The sequence below is a fragment of the Mycteria americana genome, chromosome 3 (assembly GCF_035582795.1).
Source record: "Mycteria americana isolate JAX WOST 10 ecotype Jacksonville Zoo and Gardens chromosome 3, USCA_MyAme_1.0, whole genome shotgun sequence".
NCBI lineage: Eukaryota > Metazoa > Chordata > Aves > Ciconiiformes > Ciconiidae > Mycteria > Mycteria americana.
This window is the reverse complement of record NC_134367.1, coordinates 92,959,948-92,982,957: the sequence shown is the minus strand read 5'-3', so window position 1 is coordinate 92,982,957 and position 23,010 is coordinate 92,959,948. Positions and strand designations below refer to the sequence as shown.

The 23,010-nt window shown below is 35.9% G+C and overlaps 1 protein-coding gene across 9 annotated transcripts in view; it reads right to left on the bottom strand.

The window, feature by feature from the left end:
* The window catches only part of BIRC6 (baculoviral IAP repeat containing 6), a 190,681-nt gene that overhangs the window by 55,608 nt on the left and 112,063 nt on the right, over nt 1-23,010 (bottom strand). For all 9 annotated transcript variants that reach the window (XM_075496117.1, XM_075496108.1, XM_075496112.1 and 6 more), the window contains 8 exons: nt 19,720-19,851; nt 17,110-17,277; nt 15,008-15,181; nt 11,286-11,482; nt 8,728-9,028; nt 5,688-5,905; nt 3,154-3,318; nt 973-1,141 (listed from right to left, as the gene is read on the bottom strand). In XM_075496117.1, the coding sequence (XP_075352232.1) occupies nt 973-1,141; nt 3,154-3,318; nt 5,688-5,905; nt 8,728-9,028; nt 11,286-11,482; nt 15,008-15,181; nt 17,110-17,277; nt 19,720-19,851 (1,524 nt within the window). The remainder of the gene's footprint in view (nt 1-972; nt 1,142-3,153; nt 3,319-5,687; nt 5,906-8,727; nt 9,029-11,285; nt 11,483-15,007; nt 15,182-17,109; nt 17,278-19,719; nt 19,852-23,010) is intronic.

Below are 23,010 nucleotides of genomic sequence, written 5' to 3'. Positions count from 1 at the left end.
CAAGCAAAATAAGGGTCCAAAACCAAGTTATTTAGATTTGGAACAACTCCTTCTGCTACTTAGGGAGTAAATCCATCCTTACAAAGCAACTAAACAGAAATTCAACCTGAGGCTAAGGCAGTGTTTAAAAACTTCAGGCTGACAGTTATCTGAAGAAAAAATGCTTATCAATATCTTCATGCTAAAGCCTGTCATCTAGTGAAACTGAACATAAATCACAAACCCAGTCTGCTGGTTTTGCCATTAGTTCCACATGGGCATTTGCTTAACTCATACTGCTTGACACTACCTTGTACAACTGAAATGGTTTTCATAGCAAGGTACAACATACTGGATGAAACTATCAAAACGTCTTTGTTTTAAAATTGTGAGTAGAAATGTGATGACAATATATAACTAATTTGTTTTCCCTTTAAAAAAACCCTAACAATTTCATTGTTTCCATATATTTCAAATATCTTGCAGTTTTGGTAAGAGGCTTATTTTTATATTTCCTAAATAAAGCAGAAAAAGCTCTGATCAAAGTAGAAGAGAATTGCCCCAGTACATGCAACATTTACCAACTTCATGCATATACCTGCTCAATTTTCTCAAAAAATTAACATTTTTCTTCACAGTAAGATTCATGGTCTTGTATAAATTACTCTCTCTCTCTCCATGTATCTTCTACAGAACAACTAAAATATAAACTTTTCAGATGGAAATACTATTTTCTTGTCAATTTCAACAGTTTAAGAATTAAATTTGAAATTTAAAAAAGACATTAAACCAACAAAGTTTAAACTCTTAAAACAAATGAGTATTTTAACAAACACTATCATTTTGCTTTTAAGGCTCAAGTGAATTCTCTATTAGTACAATTCTAAATTGGCAAATGCACTGAAACTAGCCAGAACTACCTATTGTTTATATAAAAATTTATTTGACAGAAGTCAGTCAACTTTGATTTAGAAGGAGACAATGGCACATTACCTGAATCGTTGCGGAGGTATGACGACATTGCTGGGATGAGGCAAGATTGACTGAGTAGCTCTAGGAGAACAGATGGAAGAGCACTGCTGTTTTGTCCTCTCCCCTCATGGCTAGTTTGGGTCTCTCCATTTGATGTACTCCCTGCAGGATTTATGTAACTGGCAAGAACCTGCAATACACAAAAATATTTAATCAAATATGATTTATTTTAGGGAAAAGAACTTTGACTTTCCTTCCTTAAGGAAGGCATCATAATACTTCACTAGCTATTTCGCTAATTCAGTACTGGTATTTATTTCAGCAGCCCCAAAGATCTCTCGGAAGAAATTCCATACAGTTATTAGATTATGATTCCAACTTTGGCTAATGCTAAAATTAAATAGCTACTACAATTCTGAATGGCTTTAAGAGATCAATTAATACGAATTTTGACAAAACTGCTGGAGTTACTCAAAGCAGGAGTTTGCCAGCTCACACTACTGAGACATGCAGCTGATCAGTCTCATTCACTTCAGAACACCCACTAGCAACAAAAGATTTTTTTTTTTTTTTTTTAACTGCAAATGTTTTAAAAACACTTGTAACTTCCTTTGGATGGGACTTCAGGGTTTACAGATGAAACAACAACTTACGGTGAGCATGACAGTGACTTGGAACAACCACTTGTGAGCATGGCTCTTCCCTCAGTAAACTAAGAGCAGACTTCCCCTCAGCGCCGGCGGGGGAGCCACCTCACGGCTGCACACCTGCTCGTCCCAAGGAGAGCTCTTGCTGAGCTCACAGGCCCTTAGCGAGTGTTGAAGACCTACAACCATGGGTCTGATTTGTGCAGCTGTACTCTCAAATTAAGTAACTTCAGGTCTTGAAAGGCTGTCTTCTTTGAAGCCTCAGGGGCTCTATTCACCTTTTTAGCCTCGTCTTTCTTTCATTCTCCCTCTTTGCTCTAACCCCATTACTCATGGTATTTTGCTGCAGCATCTTATCAGCTCTCTGTACAATAGAATTTTTCTAAACAACCTTTCTAGAGAAGGGACCAGGCAAAGTCTGCTGTACAACTGACTGACATCTTCAGCAAATGGTGAAGAGTTTTTCTACTTCTTCCTACAATTGTTGACTGCCCAAAGCAAATGCCTCCTTACCTCATGAATTACGACAATTATAGCTAAACCTCTGCATGGCATGCTACAGAATATTGCCTAGAAGCTTCGCCAAGAGTAATTCAGGTGATTTTCCTCTTTCTTGCCTAGGAAAATTGTTTCAGATTTTATTTGTTTTGCTTTTGCAAGGGACATGATACTTGTGCCTTGTAATCTACAGTGACTGGAACAACTGACTACATCAAAATGATACCTTCATCAGTCAGGACATGGGCATTTTCAGAATTTCATCTCCTTTGTGCTCTACCCCAGCAGTGAGGTTAGGTAACGCATTTGAGCTGACAGTTCTGTGAATGAAATTTCTGATGACTAGGTAGAATCTCATTTTCCCTACACTGACCTAAGATAACAGGGGTTGGTCGCATTTCACAATGGACTGAAAAGTCTAATTATGCAGGATTTTCTTCTCCTTAGCATGAGGCATTTGGAAGGCATCAGAGTTTTACTAAGATCTGGATGTTTACTGGTGATTTACTATTGTCATTTAATTGACATAGTCATGATTTTATACTATGTGTGAGTGAGATTTTGTTATATTGACATAACACATTCATGCACGCCAGTAACAACTATGGGCATTTTCTTAAAGCAGAGCAAAAATATGCAAGAAATGAATAGGTAAGATTATTTGGCACCCAAACCAAAATGCCTATTCCTGCATCCTCCTCCTTCAATGGACAGTCTTTACTTTTGACTGAATGCAGTTATGTCCACAGAGATATGTGACAGCTCCAGGGAAATACACTGGAATGCTTCTTAGTTCATTTTCTAATTCAGAACTGTCACCCAGGCTTACCCACTCAGGTCTTTTTTATGCAGCAGCTTACTGACGTTTGAAAACAGCCTCACTCAAAATATGATCTATACCATTTTTCATGTAGACAGGTGGTTGTAAACTAATTTTTTCCCCAAAATAACACAATTACTGTGCTATATGACTGAAAAAAATACAAGCTCGATTTTTATTATCCAAGTTCTAACATTTCAAGTGCTTATCATTAATCAAAATTTCATTATTACACACCTGTAGAAGGCAGGTCACATGCTCTTCTTCTAGCCTTTGCTTAGTCAAAGCTTGTTCAACATCCCATCCTGAAGCTGTGGAGCCTGTTCCAAAGCCTGTACCCTTAGCCCAGTACAACTGTTGTTCTTCTGTTGATGCACTGCTGTGTGTACTGGACACCTGTGGCTAAGTTAAAAAAAAAAGCAACACAAAAACCCCACAATAATTTCCCTTTTTTAACCTTATGAACCAATTCTTTAGAAAGCCTTTGTTCTGCAAAAGAAGGTAATCCCAATTTATTAACTTAATAAAGGTATTGTTGGGGTTCAGGGGAATTAAAAACTTTAGATAGGAAAGACTATGCCACGTACATGAAGTTCCAGTACAGGTCAGAGCTAAATTGTTGCAAGTGATTCTTCTTCAAGTCCATTTTTGTTCTCTTTTAAGATACTGTCACTGCTTCAATGATTAAAGGTATTAAAATGCTACTTAATCCATATCATGCTAAACATCACAGGTCTGTAATTATTACTGTTTAACACCTAGTCAAGTTTAATAGCATAATTAGATAAAATGAATGGAAGTAGAAATGTCATCAAAAGTATACAACCAAAATGCTAAGATGCTCAAGCATGTGCTGATTTTGAATAAAAGCTTCAAAATGGCAAGAGGTGTAAGCTACATGTATAGCTCTGACACATTATCTCTGGGTCACTGAAACATACACTATTTCCTCTCCAGATAATAGGGGGGAAATACCTTGTCCTTAAAATGTTCTGAGACAGAGCATTTTTCCAAAGGTGCTTGTACAGCTTTTTCCAATGGTCTGCATCACTGCATATTACTAACATAACTCCAGAATTATATTGCTTAGCCCTTATGAAACTATTTAACTACTTATGCTAACTTTGAAAGTTTACCAGATCTCTGGCAAAAAGGATGCAGAAAAAAAACTCATAATCATTTTTTAACTAATGCTTTCCTAATTATATATTTAGCACCCTAAAGAAGTGACCTCATTTTCCAAAGCAATGAACACTTGCTACTTTTATTAGAGTTACTCAGTAACAATTAGCCTTACTGGAAACCAGGTCACATGAGTAGGTGCCCAACTTTAATTTGTAATATTTGATTTACAGCTGTGAAAAGTTTCATTTTCTGTTCAGATCTTCTTCAGTGACTTTGTTCAGAATTACACTTGAAGGAAAAGAAATTATGTATGAACAGACTGCAATGGTAAAAAAAAAGGTATCACCTATGAAGTACCATACTGACAGTAGTCTGGAATCACCATTTAAGTTTTACACTGGGAATGTAATGCATCTTGGTGATGAAACAGCTGTGTGGTTATTCTCATGTAGACATTACTCATTACATCACTCATGAACATGCTGTGCCTTTAACACTCAAGAGGACTGTCATGAGCACTGACTTAAAGCACTTAAGGGAAAGCCTCGCCCCAGAAATAGAAGCCTCGGTGCAGGCCTGATGGATCTCCAGTTTCAAGTTACCATCTATCACCTGATAGATATGAATTATGAGAAAGCAAGCTGTTTAAGGGGTCATGGTACAACTGAAGCAGAGATAAGAATTAATGGTTGCCCTTTCCCTCCAAAAGCACAGTAATGTTAAGGCGTTAATGTGTCAGAAGCTTGATACCCCATTAGGAACAGAATATCTCAGCTTCCCCTTAAATTTGACTAGCCATTAAAGTGAATTATTCTCATCTACAGCTTTATCTCTTCTTTGCTCAACCCCTCATCAGTATCAGAGCTGCTAAAATATGGACAGCCCTATATTTTGCATCTGCTTATCCATATTTAGCCACCAGGAACTTTTTCATGCAAGCCTCTGCCACAAAGATGCTAAAGAGGGCAAGTCATGAATTTTTTTTAAACGCTTTTACAGACAATTGGTATGTTATGCAGAAATGGCAACTCATAATCTTAAAAAAAATCAGGGGATACATGTTCTCAATAGAGGGTAGTATAATACAGGGGTTTTTTTTTTTTTTGAAAAAGTTTAATTTTGGAGATTCACTTGGGATCTTGAATGCTATGGAAAATTTTTCTCTTTGGATCGCATTTCCCCATCAATAAAAAGGGGATAAAAAAAATCACTGCATTAATTCATTAATTTTCACAACTCATTTATGTTTGTGAAGCATTTAAGAGGAACTAATTTGCAGCCAGTAGTGTTTAGATGAATGCTAAATAAGGTAATGAGGTCATGCTATCTAATGAGGATTAAAGAACCACCATCCATTGAGCATTATGCCTCTCATGCACTGAAAAGAAGGTCCTGTGAAAGAAACTGACTACACCTTAATGTCTCATGACAAACCTTCTTTGTTGGTTAAATTTCATTATTACTATGTTTATTTGCAATTTGCAAGGACAAGTACTTAATCAAGTACTTTCTAATTATTTTTGCTTTTCATTCAAATGCCAGCTCTGCAGAAATTAGACTGTAATGAAAGCATGAAGATTATTTTCTTTTTTATAGTTAAAACTCTTACTGCTTCTCAGTGGCAATTATTCTGCTGCTAAACTTACCTCTGCCTGGTTGGGACTAGAGTTGGGCACTCTTGGTGCATGGTGGCTTAGAGCAGACAGACAAGCAAGGATAAGATGTATAGCCCCAATCTCCAGTGCCATCCGCCTAAGCAGTACTCCATCATCAGTAGTCAATGGTGTAGTGCTGAACAAACTACGCAACACATGGAAGGGCAGAGTTGGAAGCACGTTTGCTGAAGGAGACTGCAGGATATGACCTAGATTGAAGAAGAAAAATATCAAAACCACATTTTCTTTCAATAGTTCAATGCAACCTGTTAATCTCTGCAACAGTTTATAAACCACACATACAGAAATATACTAAGGACTTAAGCATTTGCATATAGTAAGCTATCTAATATTAGGTTTCTCTTCACAAAAAATTTCCAGCAGGAGAAGAGTGTAGAAGAAAGAATGTTTCTTTATTTCCTTTATGGATTTGGTTAAGAACCAAAGTTATAAAATCTGATTAGCCATTTCCAGGGAGAAAACTTAGTTTGTGAATAATAGCGAGTATACTTCTGTATTTGACTACACTTCAGGTTGTATTTCTGAATGAAGAAAACAAAGGTGGTTTGGACTAATTTTATTGATTTATTTATTTTTTAAAACATTCCAACTACAGCAAGTTAAAGAATGCACATGGTCAGCTAATAGCAGCTCACCTGACAAGGAGCTGTAGTTTATCATGATGTAGGATTTTTTTTCACATTCATGTGCTCAAAGTGGGAATTAAGTCACTGACACAATCCAAGCTGTGATGCTATTCAAGTTGAATACATGGTGAAATACTAACATAATGTTAATTAGATGAGCTGCATGTTTGAATTTTGTAGTACAATTATTTAAAATTTTTAGCCCTGTTGCATTATGAGCAAAAATTACTTCTTTTAAAAGCCACATTTCAAATAATAGAGTGACCTATTAATGCAACGTACTTGGATTTGGGAAACTGTCTCAATTTTTTCTGTATTTAACAATGCATTTCACATTCCTTCCCTAGTGCATATGTAAATAGAGATATTTGACAACTGACATTACTTCAAAATAGCCAACTCTGTTCAGAAGTTTGCTTCTTATTTTAAATATATTTATATTATTTTCTCCCTCATTCTTAGAGTTTATCAGCTATATCATCATCCAGAGGTCTAAACCGAAATACATTACAAATATGTATGCCTACATTTGTATGTATAGGTATCTACACACACACATGCATACACATGAGTTAATTCATATCTATCTGATATTCTTTGTAAAGACAATATAGCAAGAAGGAAGCAAAAGTCCTCTGACTGGGATCTTTATAAATAAAACTGAACATCTCTGGAAAAAACCCATCTGATAGACTTCCAGAACTGCAGGTTTAGCCAAATGACAAGATAACAAAAAAAGAAAATCTAAACATTTGCCCATAATTTATTTTTTATTTTCACAGACAAATAATTATTTATCTGTGAAATAATTTATTTTCACAGACAAATGAATCCATGTTATAAATCCATGGCTTATAGATTAAAGTGCAGCTCTTCATATTATGCAAGAAACTAAAGAGATTCTAGGTGTATGACAAGATGCATTTCCAACAGAAAAGGAAAATATTAACACTTTATAAAGAGAACTAATGCAGATTACTGTGCACAATTGACCCCACATTTCGTAAAGAGTTGAATTCAGATGTTTGCCTTAGGGAATGGAGAAATTGTTTAGTCCCACAAAAACAAAGGCTAAGAGGGAATACAATTCCTGTCAACAAATGCATCGGAGAAAGAAGAACTATTTATGATGAGGAACAATGCTGGCACAATGATAAATGGGCACAAACTGGATATGAATAAATTTAGGCTGAAAATTAACACAGTCCCTACCTATCAGGAAAATGATGTTCTGGAACTGTATTCCAATAACAAGAGTGAATGCACACACACAAAAAAGAAAGCAACCCAAATTTTAAGGGTTTGAGTTGGCCTCTTCAATAAAAAAAAAACCAACCCAAAACCAAAAAACCGAAAGGATATAAAATTGTTTGCAATAGCAAGGGACTGGAACCACTCAAGAACATAATCTGAGGGACTGCATATAGTCCTTCAGTTAATTACTACTTAAATTAGGTAGGAGTAAGCAGGCAGAGTGAATTTTTGTTATCCCGTTTATTCTTGTCTACTGTCCTGTACCTAAATACAAGAGAAATAAAAACATAAACAGAAGGGAGGGTAAACAAGACTCTTAGTTTCTCAGTTGGTCTTATAAGCTACGCATTGTCCACTACTCTACAGGCTGCTGAATAGAGACTAACTTCAGTTGATTGCTGCATAGAAAAACCAGCATTCTTTTCAAAGTCACAATGAAAGGAAATGTCTTAAAAGTATTAAAACATCTTTCACGTACACTCTTCCAGTTTTTCAAAACATTAAAAAATACAAGTATTAGAACTATATACAGAATTCCAGGTTTGGTTGCAAAGACACTACAAATTGTCTCTCAGCTCATCTGTTCATTCATCGAAGAACACCCCGTTTCTCCCTTTGAACTCACACCATTAAGGTGAACTCACACCATTAAGGTAAAGCTCCTGCTCAACTAATTTGATCACTATGATCTTTAGATCTTTCTCTCCTTTTCTAACAGTGTTATTCAACAGTTTATTCTACATCTGCTGTAGCTATGCTCCTATCCATATTATTCTGCATTTGGTTGCAGAAGTATACGACGTTTGCTCAATTAGTTGAGCATACCCAGCTACTCAGATCGTTCTGTCTGAGCGCACTATCATCTTGACAGTGTTACTGTAAGTTTTATCAGCAGTTATTTTACAATTACTCTGACATCTAGATGAGAACACTTGAATACTGATGATTGTGAGACAACTTTGCCAGACAGAATTTAATATTAGAGACAACAGACTATCAAAGATGCTATAGCAACACAGTTCTGCACAAATCAATTCTAACTTCCTGCTAAAAGCATTGCAGTGTAAATACATTTAAGTAAAATGATCTAGCTGTGGTCTACAAAGAAACATAATAATTGCAGCACATACTTCCTTCACCATCATCTGTAACTCCCAACACCAATCTCAACAGACACTGAGCATGTTTCCGTTCTTTTAGCAGCACCTCAGCATAGCCCGGGAGACGAAGAAATAAACCAAAGGCAGCCAAAGAATGCGCGGGTATGGGAGACATAGTCTGAACTGTTGACTTGATCGGTGGAGGTTCTGCAGCAATTGTTTCTGGTGCTTCATACACCAATTCGCCTGATTGTTCAATGGTAACCCATTCAAACTGATCACTGTCCTTCTGCTTTTCCTGCGTGGTCGATGTAACCACTGGAGTGCTCACCTTAATCAACAAAAACAACAAAAAAATTTGGTAGTCGTTCAGTTAATCACCTAGGCAAAAATTTTATTAAAGTTAGGATCTAAAGGACATACAATCTTAACATAGGACACCATTAAAAAGTCATATGAAATACACTACCATTTACAGATACAAGGACCAGGCTAAATGGCTAAAAAGGGAATACTTGTTGTATTTTCAGTACAGTTCTAGAAAGTCCCGCCTACACAAGCAAGCAACTGTATTTTGCCAACCTAAAATCCTCAGTTAAAAACATGTTGCTTAAAATCTAGAGGCATAGGAGACATAAATTACACACAAATAAACAATACAAAGATTAGTTTATATATCAGACTTAAATAAGAAATGGCCCTTTTATTTTTAACATTAAACAGTGTGAACTCAAGTGGTTAATTTTTAATTACATATTGCAAATATGAGAACAATGAATCATAATACCTTTAAAAACTAAGAAGAAATCTGGGTATCTTAGCCCTCTTGTAGCAACTCATGTGCTCCTTTTGGGCTTTTGATTGGTTTGGCAGACTTCATTACTATTATGATCTAACACAACAGTCAGTAGTTTTGTTTTATGAACAGAGGACTGTTCATAAAGGACATACAGCCAGGCATTATGATGGGAATCAGAGTTTAAGGGGGGTAACAGTTGTACAGTTCCCCAGGAAACAGTCATACACTCAGTTAAAACAAAAGTATGACACCCAGGTCCCTCTCATAATTAAACATCACAGAAGTTTCAGGCTTTTATGCTATTCAGATGAACTGATGGAATCATATTTAAAGTTTTAGTACTTATCACCAGAATGATTTAAACTGGAAAAGAATAATCTGAAAAGTCCTTGCAGAATGTATTTAGAATACCAAATTCCTAATTAAAAGTCAAAGCCATGTTTAGCTGCATTTATTCCAATCATCTACACATGAAGAGAATCAGAAGTATCAGTGAGTTAGAGAAATATAAAAGTAAAATTAAAGAACGAAGAGCCTGGAGAATTCACCAGTCTTCACTCTGAATCTTCTATTTGGTATTATTGTACTTAATTTGTTTTTATGGATCACAGAATTCTTATTCAGTATTTGAATCCAAACTTATATCTGAAGCTAAAAAAACTGTGCAAAGAAAATAACTTCCCAGGACTACCGAAAAAGAAGGAAAAAAGGGATAACATTTCTCATGGCCATAAGCTGCCTTTCATATGTTGCAGAATTCCATGAATCAGTCTTCTTCAATACAGAGTACGTGTTATCTCTCTTGGATTTCAAAATACAGTAATTGCTTACGTGAACACATTTCCTTAACTTTTAATTTTTGAACAGGCTTGATACTAGACTTCTAAAACATCTTCACAGAACTATTTACAAAGGATTCATACTAATTATCCGGTCTCAATACAGGGTTACTATTCCTACCATAGTTTTGCAGTCAGGGTACTGAACAGCACTCATAATTCATGATTAAGTTAATTTCAAAGGGAATAAATATTGACAATCTTTCCCATTAGGAATATCAGGCAAAAATTTAAAAAACATAGCCAAATAGAATTTGAATAATTCAAAGATTGTTTTTTCCCTTTTTAATAAAGATTGTGTACCTAGAACAGCAGCCAAAGGAGTAATTCTGCACTAATGCCACTAACTGACACTTTTGAAATGCCTATCAGCACCTCCAGGGAAATTCTATACATAATTATAAGTATACAAATAAACAACATATATTGTTTATTATTATATAATTTTATTTTTAGATACAGTATTTATGATTATAAAGATAATTAAGATGATAGTTATTTATTATTTATAATAATAAATCTAAAATAAAATTATATAATCTGCTTTGAGAATTGAATTTCAATTAACCATAAAAAAACCATCTGATGGTACACTTACATGAGCAATTAAATGATAAGCAACTATGGCTTTATAGTTCATCAGCAACTTTATGTTACTGCACCCTCCAAGATACTTTATGAATTAACAGAAGCGAGGCAAGCAGCAACACTGAATTTGTGCATTTGTTCCACAAGGACATGGCTACTCAAACAGCCTATAACATGTATAGGGAAGCAGCATGTATAGCTGGACTGGGCTGTGGAGTTATGCACTCGCCTATTTTAAAGCAGCTTCCCCACATAACTGAGATGTCAAACTGAACTATAGAGAAATATGAGGAAAATACTGTCCTGAAACACACACACACAACATTCTTAGCATGTTTTTCTACACTGATTTTTTCACTCACTTGCTGAATTACGTCAGGATAAAGCATAGGGAGTCTCTCTGCAATAAGGGCCAATCCACCCATTCCTGCGAAAACTTGCAGCGGAGACTGAATGGGACAGGTTTCAAGAAGCGATTCATCTAGAACTGCATCCATACACTCATCCCCAGGACTGATTGCTTCATCTTCAGGGCATGGTCCCAGTAAATCTGCATGCTCTACAAAAACACAGGGGTAAAAGAAATTAATACATCATCATGAATATTTTGTTTATTTCTTCATCCTCACTTAAAAGTGTACTTCAAAAGTAGCAGTTCCTTCTTAAGCAAAACCTGAGTCAAGAACCTGAAATGAATTAGTACCAGAGTATCAAAAGAAAAGAAAAGTATGTGTGGTACCTTTTGCCAATGATGGCAGATCCATGTAATAACTTGGGATTATTTATACAGGGTTACATGTTAATTATTAGAATTTTATGTTTTATTAGAATTTGATCTATGCCTTCAAAATTTTGTTAACTTTGGAAGTATGACATTTTTTAACACATCTAGGAGGTAAGAGTAGGTTTGTTCCTCTCCGATAAAGAGTTTATAGCTGAAGAAAGGAAAGATAACCTTACTTAGTCTTGCTTTTTGCTCAAAAATGCTGAAGAATATTTTTTTTTTGTTTCCCCTTTCCCATCATTTAACTCACCATCCACAAAGTCCCATCACCTATCATTCACCACATCTATCATTCTCACATCTCCTGTGTGAGGTATCAAAATGCCCCTCTGCCAAAGCTATGAAATTTAATTCTATTCTTCCCCATAAAAAAGATCAAGATCTCTATTTTTAACTTTCTACTAGCCTTCATCCTCCCAGTTTATGACTGCGCACCGTAATATCTTATACAACAGACAAAAAGATAATTTTAAACAATGATATACCCAAGTTGTATATATAGAACCCTTCCACAATTCATTTTGCCAAAAATTAACCCTCTGCTCATTACCACAGGCAAAGAGAACACAGAGAATGTTAAATTTATTTTATCTAAAGAATATGTATTGCAGATTATGTTGTTAAATACTGTAATACAGTGGTCCTCAAAGCCTCCACAGTATATACACATCAAAAGGCAGCATAGATCAAGTGGACTCAGTATCTCTTCGCTATGAGATATCCAACCAGCTGAAAATCCATGGTTATACTTAAAATGCTTTTATGCACACATGCTATGATTTATTATATACTTGTAAAAACACAGAAGCACATTAAAGTATAATTCATGGAGCTACCAAAACCAACTTTTTTTTTTTTAAGTTTTAACCACAGATACTTCATCTTTTAAAACTTTTTCTTCCCTAATTTGAAAGGGAATGGGAAACAGCAGGTCTTTCCCCATCCTAATTCTCAACTTTTAAATGTGCAAGAAGCACCAGGTTACAAGGACATCACGGATATGTTGTGGGAGGAGCACATCGCTACGGTGCAATGTGATCAAAGTATCAGATTTAATAGGCTCAAATCAGGGATATGTAGGAGTATGTACATCAATTCTCCTTAATTCAACCTGATGGACTATGAGAAATAAGAAAAGATCACACACACTTCCAAAGCAGGATAACCCTTGTAAAAGCGAGCCCAAACATAACACTTCCAGTACATACAGCTTTGATATCTACTGTTCATAAGGTCACAGACAGAAAACACTTCTGTGGAAGTTTTCCCTATCACCACAGATAGGTGAGGATGTCTGCAAACATGCTAGTCTCAGCAAGGGAGTACCTTCCATCAGACACCTGGAGGATTCCACCATGCTAGCCTGAACATGATTTACAGTTCAACTGCTGCAATACAATGAATTGATCAGACCAAGAGAAAGGCTAGATTTCCTTGATAAGGAAAATTTTGAAATAAAGATTTTGAAGCAAGACTCACCCCTTTGTTTTACACTGTTTTACAGTGTAAAAAAAAAAAAGCTGTAAGCTTTCCCAAAGAAGGAAAACAAGAAAATAGACACACACAGATATTCAGAATGCTCAGAAAGATCACTAAGGTCAAATGCTTCTCGACAAAAGACACTTGAAAAATATGTTATCAGTGAGTAAGGGTATAGGCAGATCTTTTATTATGAGTGCAAATATAATGCTACCCCTTTCACATCTTAAACATTGTTGCAAGGAGTTACACTTAAGTATGATTCTCCAGTACTTGCTTTAGTTAATTTTCTTATAACCCAATTTAAACCATTTCACCTCCATGAATGCTCTGCAGGTTTTCAGTGAAGTCATGCACTTCAGCTATGGAAAACTGCTGATCTCAAACAAAGGCACTGAAGCACACAGAAAAAAATATAAATAAATGACTTTTCCTCAAGTACAGTAGTAGTAATGCAGCTGTGGAGACACCATGTGAAGCTATAAAATCTGTTCACCACAGATAAAAAAAAGTCTACTTTAAGCAGCAAGTAAGGAAATACTGATATTTAAGAATGATTTCTATAGATATAAAAAACTAGTAATGTAAAAGCAGTAGCACTAATCTTCATAACTGATGAGTGGTGATTGTGAGACAGTTGAATGTCACTCATATTTTGCTGTATAGTACCATAGATCAATGGATTTGTTATAATAAAGTGAAATTTTCAAAAGTATTCATCTCAAGTTTAAAAAAAAAAAGAAAGCCTAGTAACTTAATAAAAGTTCAAAGAGAACCTTCATGTTTTCACACGCAACTCTACTACTAAACTAAACCTCCTCTAATGATTTTTGAGGTTCATTCAAACAGAAAAAAAATTATTATAGGTTTAGAATTTAAATAAACAGCAAAACAAAAGAAAAATATTATTCGAAAGAGAAAGGCATCTCAATAGTGTGAGATCTGTATATCCAGCCATTATTTGGAGTCATGAAATACTTAGCTCAGACCAGATAGCAAAAAAATACTTTCTTTTCCCCCCAACTCTTTTTTCTGTGTTTTATCTTTTCTAGAAGGAGATTGATCTATCAAGTGAACAGTTTTTACAAGAAGCCCCCGTCTTAAAATAGCCAAATGATGAACTTCGTAATTCCATGCTGTATCAGCAGGCTGGTGATCAGCAGATCACCTTAGCTTAACTTCAAGGTCCCATTCCTCTAAGGACTTATATAAAAACATTTCGAAACAGTTTCCTGGGATACAACTCCTCCCTCCCCTTTCCCCAGCACTACGCATAAGTAGATAGCAAGCAATTAGAAAAAACCTTAGCAAGAAACAGATCAGACTAGAAAACGTCAAAAATAATTGTCTTGAGAATAATTCCCATTTTCAAAGAAGCACTTAAGTACCAAGTTGCCGCAATAAAAAAAAAAATCTCACAGGCTTCTGTAAATCATATGGTTTCAAGCAGCTCCTGCAATACTTAATCTGCCCTGGTTATCAGCACAAACACTTACTACAGAGAACTGGTATACATGTCAAGAAATAAAATACACGATATCTATACAGTCATATAATCATATCAGATACAACACTACAGTAAAGAAAGAAAAGTGAAACCAGAACAATCATATTGGTGCATCTTATAGATATAATCTAAAGACAGGCAATGAATTTGTTCTTTATCATGACGTTTAGCACTTGTCTTGTAGAGAATAACTCAGGAACATCATCCAAGAAACTACAGAAAACTGCTGTTTCTTACCAAGAAAATCAAACCCATTTTCGTCCAAAATAAAAGCATTTTAAAAAGGAAGACACCAAAAAAGTAAGAACCCTCACCTTTTTCTGTGTGAAGACGTTTAAATGAGTCTGTTTTTGATAAGCTTGGATCTGAGATGACTTTGGAACCAAGCTTAACTGTCAAATCTATTGATCGGTATCCTTGAGGGAGTTTACGGTCATACAGCAGAGTCAGAAGCTGGGCAAGCGTCATTTCAGCTGGTAACGGTTGGCCTAAACAACAATGGCATTGAGTCAGAGAGGAAAATTATGATTAGGTTATTTTAACGTACATGTCCAGGTGCTGTTCATTATTTGTACCACAGGTGCCAAGTAGACTAAATATTATCTGGCTCCAAACCAAGGCTTTAATTTTATCATTTGTTCTCTCGGGAAAAGGGGCCCCATCAGTTTGGAACCAACTATCAGAGAACTATGCCAACATTCCCTAAGGCAGCTCTGTGAGAGTCCAAGCACTTGGCATACTTAACAAATGGCTAAGGCTGTAATTTGATGTGCATTTTAAGCAGGTACTGCCTGTCCCCTACTATTAAACCCCACCCCTGCATCACCCTTGAACTGTGGTGGCAAAAAAGTGTGTGACCATAAGGTAAAATGGCTGAAGTGGAAAAAGTGGAAAACAAAGAAACCTGCAATTCTTTTTCAGTCCTATTAGTCCCAAGCATAGCTCACTACTCTTGTGTTGGGACACAACTGAGCATGAAAAAATGAATGGCACTGCCAGGAATACTCTTCTCAGCAGCACCACAGACTTGAAATGCACACGCAATACAGCCCAGACCAGTTACTCAAAGATTTTGGCCACTCTGTTGTTTACAAAGAATATGTTCTTCCCTGAAATTACAAGTTACTCTCAAGGCAGAACAATTTTTCCCTGATAACAAGTAGACTTACATCTAAAGTGAAACGTTTTAGAGTTGAATCATATAACACACTTAGCATGCCCATTTAATCTTGATTGTACTTAACCAAGTAACACAAGTTCCAGGAAGGTCTTTAGTAGCAACCTGTTTCTTCAGTGGAAGATGGTATCTTAAGAAATGAAAATTGAAAACGTCTTGCCATGCAAGTGAAGAAGTTTTCTTCCTTTTTTCATCACTGATTCTGCTTTCCATGGCTTCTTTTTTGTAACAACCAGTTGTTGCACAAGACGTGTGATCAACGAGATCACAAACACAGAATGGTCTACACTACCATTAGTAGACAGTCAACCTTTACCAACTAGATACTCAGACACTAAGTTTTGATTTCCTTTCCAAAATAGTAGCATTAACTGTATCAATTTTAGATATTTAAATCCAGGTATATGATCCCTCTAATAATTGCCATAGGATAGCCTCAAAGCCAATAATTCTGTAGTAAGTTCCAAATTCAGTTTTTTATTGGGTGAAAATGATTTTGATCAGAAGTTTACCACTTAATTCCATTAACTGGTTCCTTGTTTTTATACTATAAAACAGATAAGAAGCTCTTCTGCATAATATTAAAGTTTCACCCATGTTCCTGTCCTTTATCCCTGATCTAAGGTTAAAAATTCCAGTCACACCAATTTCTATAGGAGAGAGAGCTCTCTCTATGCCCCAACTACAACATTGCCACCAGCTTTGTCCAGATAGCTGATAAAATGTGTGTACATACCTGCTACGTGTAAAACATGACTAACTGCTTAAGACATGCTGGTTTTGAAATCACAGGTATTGTGGAATTCAAGAATACTCCTGAACTGGCAAATCAGCCTTCCAGAGAGCAATGCAAGTTGGCTTCCTACTCAGACCATGAAATAACAGGGCACAAATACCAGTTTAGTTCTGCCTTGCAGGTCAAAGAAAATGTGAGTAACCTTACAAACCCACCCCCCTTTTACTTCTGAGTGAAAGTGGAAATGTTTTGAGATTTTGTTTAGGAGCAAGGAACTAAACTTCAAGGAAGATCAACATAATTGTTATTTTTGTTAAGCCACTATGATGTCATAATGCTCCACTTCCAGTTCAAAGCTGTTACCAACCCAGAAGGGCTCTACACTTCAAGATGCTCAATAGAAAGATAAAGATGTCCATTAGCATTACATCTAGTTTCTGATGACATATCAGCCACTGAAAAAGACCAAAATTTTGAAGTTTAAAAACAGTTATTAAAGTTACCTGGTAGAAGCTTATGGTATAGATGAAAGACGGGAACACTAATGGTCTTGCTGGAAGATTCTCCTCCTGAGGAAGAGGTACCTACTTTATCTGCCATCACTCTTCCTCGCCTTGATGGTGGACGTGGAGGGGTGGATGAAACAGCTCTTTTTGACTGAGATTTCAAACCTAGTACACAAGTAAGAAATTCAAAGTCATTCTGGTATTTAGTAACTTCAGCTAGCCAAGATGCAAAGTACTCAATACCTTCAATGATAGCAAAAAAGTCAAACTTTTCAGCACTGGCAAATTAAATATCAGAATAGCATTCATGTCTAAAATATATTTGGATGTAATCCCCGTATTTTTACAGTTACAAGGCTGCGCATCCTCCTGAGCCCCAAACATAAGCCAAACCCGTAACTGTACTAGATCATATCATCAAAAAAAAAAAACCAAACCAAAAACCAACCACCCACCCCACCCCCCCCCCAAAAAAAAAAAAAAGAGAAATCAAAAACTGTTCTGATTCTGCTCTTAAAGAGCCTGTCTAGCAATGGGCCGTATGGTAAAACTTTTTTAGGTTGTTTTTTCAACTGAAAGCAAGAAAGGCAAAAACTTCTAAACTGACAGACATTTCCGCAGGCAAACAATAGATAACAACCACTTGTCTGACCTACAAAGGTGATTTCAGCTGCAGTAGTGACAATAGCACATGATGAAAGGTGTCTTTAAAAATGCTTTTAAAGTTGCCTAGGCCAAAACCTTTAAAGTAAACACTACGTGAAAATTAAGAGGCAGAATAGGTACATAAAAGCTTACTGAGCTTATATAGCAAGACTACATATTTCAGGACATCTTAAGTTGACTTAAGGTACAGTGAAATTATACTACTATCATGTACCCTTCTATGCAGGTAACAGACCAAGTAGAAAAGTCAGCAGGTCCAAATACAAAGACTCATACAACTACTGCCTTATAATCAGCTAAGAGCAGATGGAAAACTAACAACATCCACACCTGAAATGGTATAATACACTCTGGTTTCAGCTGATCAGTAGGAGCAGCTATAATACACAATACACTCTCCAGTAATCTCAGTATACTAAACTAGTTTGTCTCAGGAAGATCAGGGCACCAGATACCATCTCTACTCTCTATTAATTTTACCAATAGGGAACAAGTTAAACACTGGCTGCATGAGGCTCTGAGGACACTAAAAAAACCCCAAAATACATAAAAAGATAAAGACAAAAGAAGAAAAGATTTCACAAACAAGTAGTAAAAACAAATGCAAATGAATTAAGTTTACATTTAAACTGTTTTATTTAACTGGAAAAAATACAAACAAAAAGAAGGAAACACTTATTTCTAAATAGGGAATGGGCTATATCAAGCAGTATGATCAGAGATGCAACTGGGATGAGATATAGCTGACTATACTATGCCCTATCTTCAAGCTTGGTATATTATCTTTTTTTCTTCCCAGATTCTTTATTCATGTTTTAACCCTTCACTTGGACCTATTAATATTTTAAATCTTACCAAACATGTTTACCCTGTTTAAGTGGCACCTACTGCAAATATCTTTCCAGATAAAGGTGCTGTAATTAGCAATCAGCTGTGTTGCTTTAAATATATACCAAGATCCACTGCCGCCCTATTCAACACTTGAGTTTAGAGTTAGATCTACATCTGAAATCCTGAAATAAAAAGCATAAGAAATATTGATGCCAGAAGTCAAAGGAAATCAGCATCTCTTCTTCATGCTTCATGAAGTGTAAGTGAAATTGAGGTAGCTCAATGAAGGCAGAAAGCTAGATAGGAAAAGGGTAGTTTGAAGTTCATTAATCTCTCACAACCCTCCCCCCCCCCGTAACTTCAAACAAAGACTAATGATCTCTACAGCCATCATCTGAACTGATATCTTCTTGTACTGCTACAAAATTACTATGTTCAATCTATAACCTCCATAGCAGTTTTGGAGGAGAAAGGTTTACATGAATGATTTCAGAAGGATCTTCACATTAGTTTTTAGAAGGAGAATGCTTTGGAAGAAAATTCTGTGTGGGTTCCAAGTGGAATAACATGTTTTTTTGCTTACATCTCCATCTGACAGATTTAGCAGAGTAGCACCAGTTATCATGCAAAGTATATGAATTCTTTTATTTCCAAAGCATATTGTGGGAGCAGGTGATCAACCTCTGGTGCACCAGCCACTACAAAAAGGTAGAGGTAGTAATACCTATACCACAGTAATAGTACACAAATACTAATAGATTGCCATATAATCCAAGCTCCAGGTATGTCTCTACAAAATCCTGTAAAATGCACTAGCAACAGCATCCACAACATATCAGATTACAAATACAACATTTGTAATCTTGTACATTTGTAAAATACAACATACAACATATCAGGTACAAATTTGTGAAAGGATATAACCTGCTAGAGGCAGCAGTTCTACCAGGAACCAATCTTTGCTGCCTAACAGCCAGTTAGATTAATTGGGCACTACAATTTTTCTAACCATCATTAGTAATAAAAAGAATTGTTAGAAGATATGATTCCCTCCCCTCCCCCCATATCAGAAAGATCCATTTTTCAGAAGGTGGAAGAAAAACAACATACCAGAAGCAACAACAACACTATAATTGTCCTGAAATCCATTTTCTGCTTTAACTTTTTCTTTCTCTTCATAGTTCTTTTTTTCTTTATCTTCCTTCTGTTCATTAATTAGCTTAGCTGTGATACTGGGTGTATCTATACAGGGAAAAAAAGAGGAGAGGAAAGGCATTTCAAGATATCAAGTGGATTTTGTGACAGTTTCTAGGCTGTTAACAAGGCTATTTCTCAACTATTTTAGTGGCTTAGAGTTCCATCCCAGGCAGTAATAGTCTTGTAAATATCTATGAATTAAGGTATTATGATAATTCTGGTCCCCTCTTCCCCCCAGAATCTGTCCTCTGACAATTTAAAACTGTAACAATTTAAAGCCACCACCTGATGAGTCAAGTGTATTCATGTTAAAACATCACTGCAACCAACCAAAAATGAGATTAACCAAAAAAACCCACAAACAAAAAAACAGCAATCAAAACAAAACACCATAAAACCCCAACAAAACAACAACAACAAAAAAGGCCAAAACTTTTTTTTAAGGACACCTGCAGACTTATTTAAACAAATTGTTGTATTTAGGTCTGAGTATCTAGTGTTATATACTGACTCAGGTTCAGAACTGGCAAGTATGATTGCTCCTTTGATACTGGAAGATGCCTAAAGAACATTATACATCCAAAACTTGTGCTGTTTGCTTAAGTGAACATTAGACAACTGCAGTTCAAATGTTTTGGTTCAATCATTAGTACAGATCACAAATATCAGCAAGCAACTATTAAATTACTGATTACTGGTGACAATGGATCATTTCACCCCTTGTAAGGTACAACACTGGCACCAAAGTGGCCAAAGAATTCTCTAATGGCTTCTGAGTAGTAACTTGTTTCCACATAACCACAGCAGCCTTAAGCTAAAACCACAGACTCAAGACCTAGAAGTAGCATCCAGCTACCTTTAACTGTGTATCACCAGTGGGTGAGGTGCTGAAAGAGATACAGTTTGACCTCCTTGGAAATATACTATGATTTGTGCCTGAAGACATTGGTTATGTCTGTGTTAGTAGTGCAGACCAAAAGCAGATAGAGAGTGCAAAACTGCTTCTACTCAGGACCCAACATTCACACGCTGTATCTATCTATCTATTTTAGACTGGGTGTTGGCTTCTTTAAAAATTCTCAATATTATTATTAAACTTCAGAGTTGCTCTAGTTTGGTCCCATGGACTGAATGCCCATTTATTGCTGAAAAATTTAAAGGTCATTAATAAAGTTATTAGAGGAACCTTAAGCAATGGTATTTTTAGTACTCAGGTAATACCCAGTTTTGTTGTTCAATTTTCCTGACCAGCCAAGAGCAGTAATTTAAGACTAAGGTGAATGAAATACAAAACAACTGGTATTCATCCTAGACAATCCTATCTGCAGTGATACAGCACATTTTCTTCCTATAGTGAAGGGATATGAGTGGCAGGTTTAGCAATGATTTTAGACACCCCCCCTTTTTTTAAGGGCTGGGAGAAGAAGTATGAAATGAACATGCCTATTGCGATTTATTTTTGCAGAAAGTATGACACAATCAATTTGAGACACTTACAACACAGTTAAGAAAAAAGAAATTAAGCCAAGGGACAGCCTCTGACACAGGGTCTTCACGACTTCCTATTGCTGCAGTGGTGGCAGTTTTTTCTTCCTTTCCACTCCCAGTCCATCCCTTCTCTCTCCCCGTCACCCAAAACACACAGTTCACTCCTCACACATTCAAGTCTTCTTTACTATATTCTAACCATGGACTTCATAGAATGATATGTAAGTATCACAAAGCTTTTAATACCATCAGAGAAATCACATCAGATGAGGGAGTGAAACATAAAACAACCTGAACTTTTCCAGAATTAATTCTTCCCATTTAAAATGAAAGTTAAGCTGAGGAATAACAATTCCATAGCAAAACCCCAAAGTTATGATGCCCTATAAAGTCAGCATTTGATCAATTCCTATTACAGGCATTATAGTACATCACATCATCACATTCCCCTCCCCAGTCCCTATTAGCACTGGCTATCAAGTTGACCACAATACACCACTAAGGCAGCTATTCAGTACAGTTTATGTCACTGCTCAATAATTGATCCCTACCTCATTTGCAGTGACTATCGTACCCATTACAGTAATTCTGACTATAAACTGCACAAGAATCTGAAGACCTTAGCCACATTCCACACGTGACTGTGTCCGGACAGTAAGTGAATACAGAATTCTATAAGAAATAGTAAACTATTCCATGCTAAACAAGCTTCAAGCATTTTTCCAGGCTTCACTATTTTTTAATTAAAATCCCAAAACACATCTTGTTCTGTCTAGAATTCTGCCAAATACCATTACAGTACTTTTATCACCTTGTTAGGTAACGTATTTATTGCCCTGAAGAATTTGATAATAATTTCAACGTAAAGATTTTCAGTAGATACACAAAAAAAGCAATAGTTCCTCCAAACTCCACAAAGATCTGCTTCGGAAATAAAAGTTGATCTATGCTGAGTTCCAAAAAATTACACATACAAATATATCTACATATAAGAACATCCATACCTAGTCAGATGTGTGCAAAGTGCACACACTTCAGTGCACATCTGCAAAATGGCAAAATCGTAATTGCTGTGATGATTTTTGACTTTTCTTTGCTATTACTGAGAACCACATCTTAAGAGTAAAGAGGAAGTGCTGGGGTTCCCCCCCCCCCCTTTTTTTTTAATTAGACATGCTGAAAACTGATTTTTGACATAACATGACCTAACAAATTTTGCTCTATTTCTTACTTGAGGAGAATAAACTTGCATCTTGCCTGGTTTTACCTAGAGAGCTCTGGCAGAGACACAACACCTTTAGTATGAATTCTACTCTTTAACTACTTTTGAAAAAAGATCACTAACCCTAATCTTCAACATATAGTTCTATTTTCTAAAGTATTAAATAAACATTAAAGTTCAAGGTGGAATTCATTTTAAGATTGAGATATCTACCATTCAGGTGTCAAAATTCCTATTATGGTCTGTGGAGGTCTGGTCAGAGTCCCCTACAGAGGGGTTCATCTCTCCATGTATATTCAAGTAGTGTAACTGGAAGTACTGAACTTTAACAAATAAATTCATGCCTTAACATTATCCTCTCATTGTATATAATTTTAAAAGTAATCCCTAAAAGTAAATTATGGTTTTCAACCTCCATTTAGTAAGCAAACTCAAATGTTTATATAATAGTCAAACGCATAACCACAGAAATCAGATGTAGCCTTCATTAATGC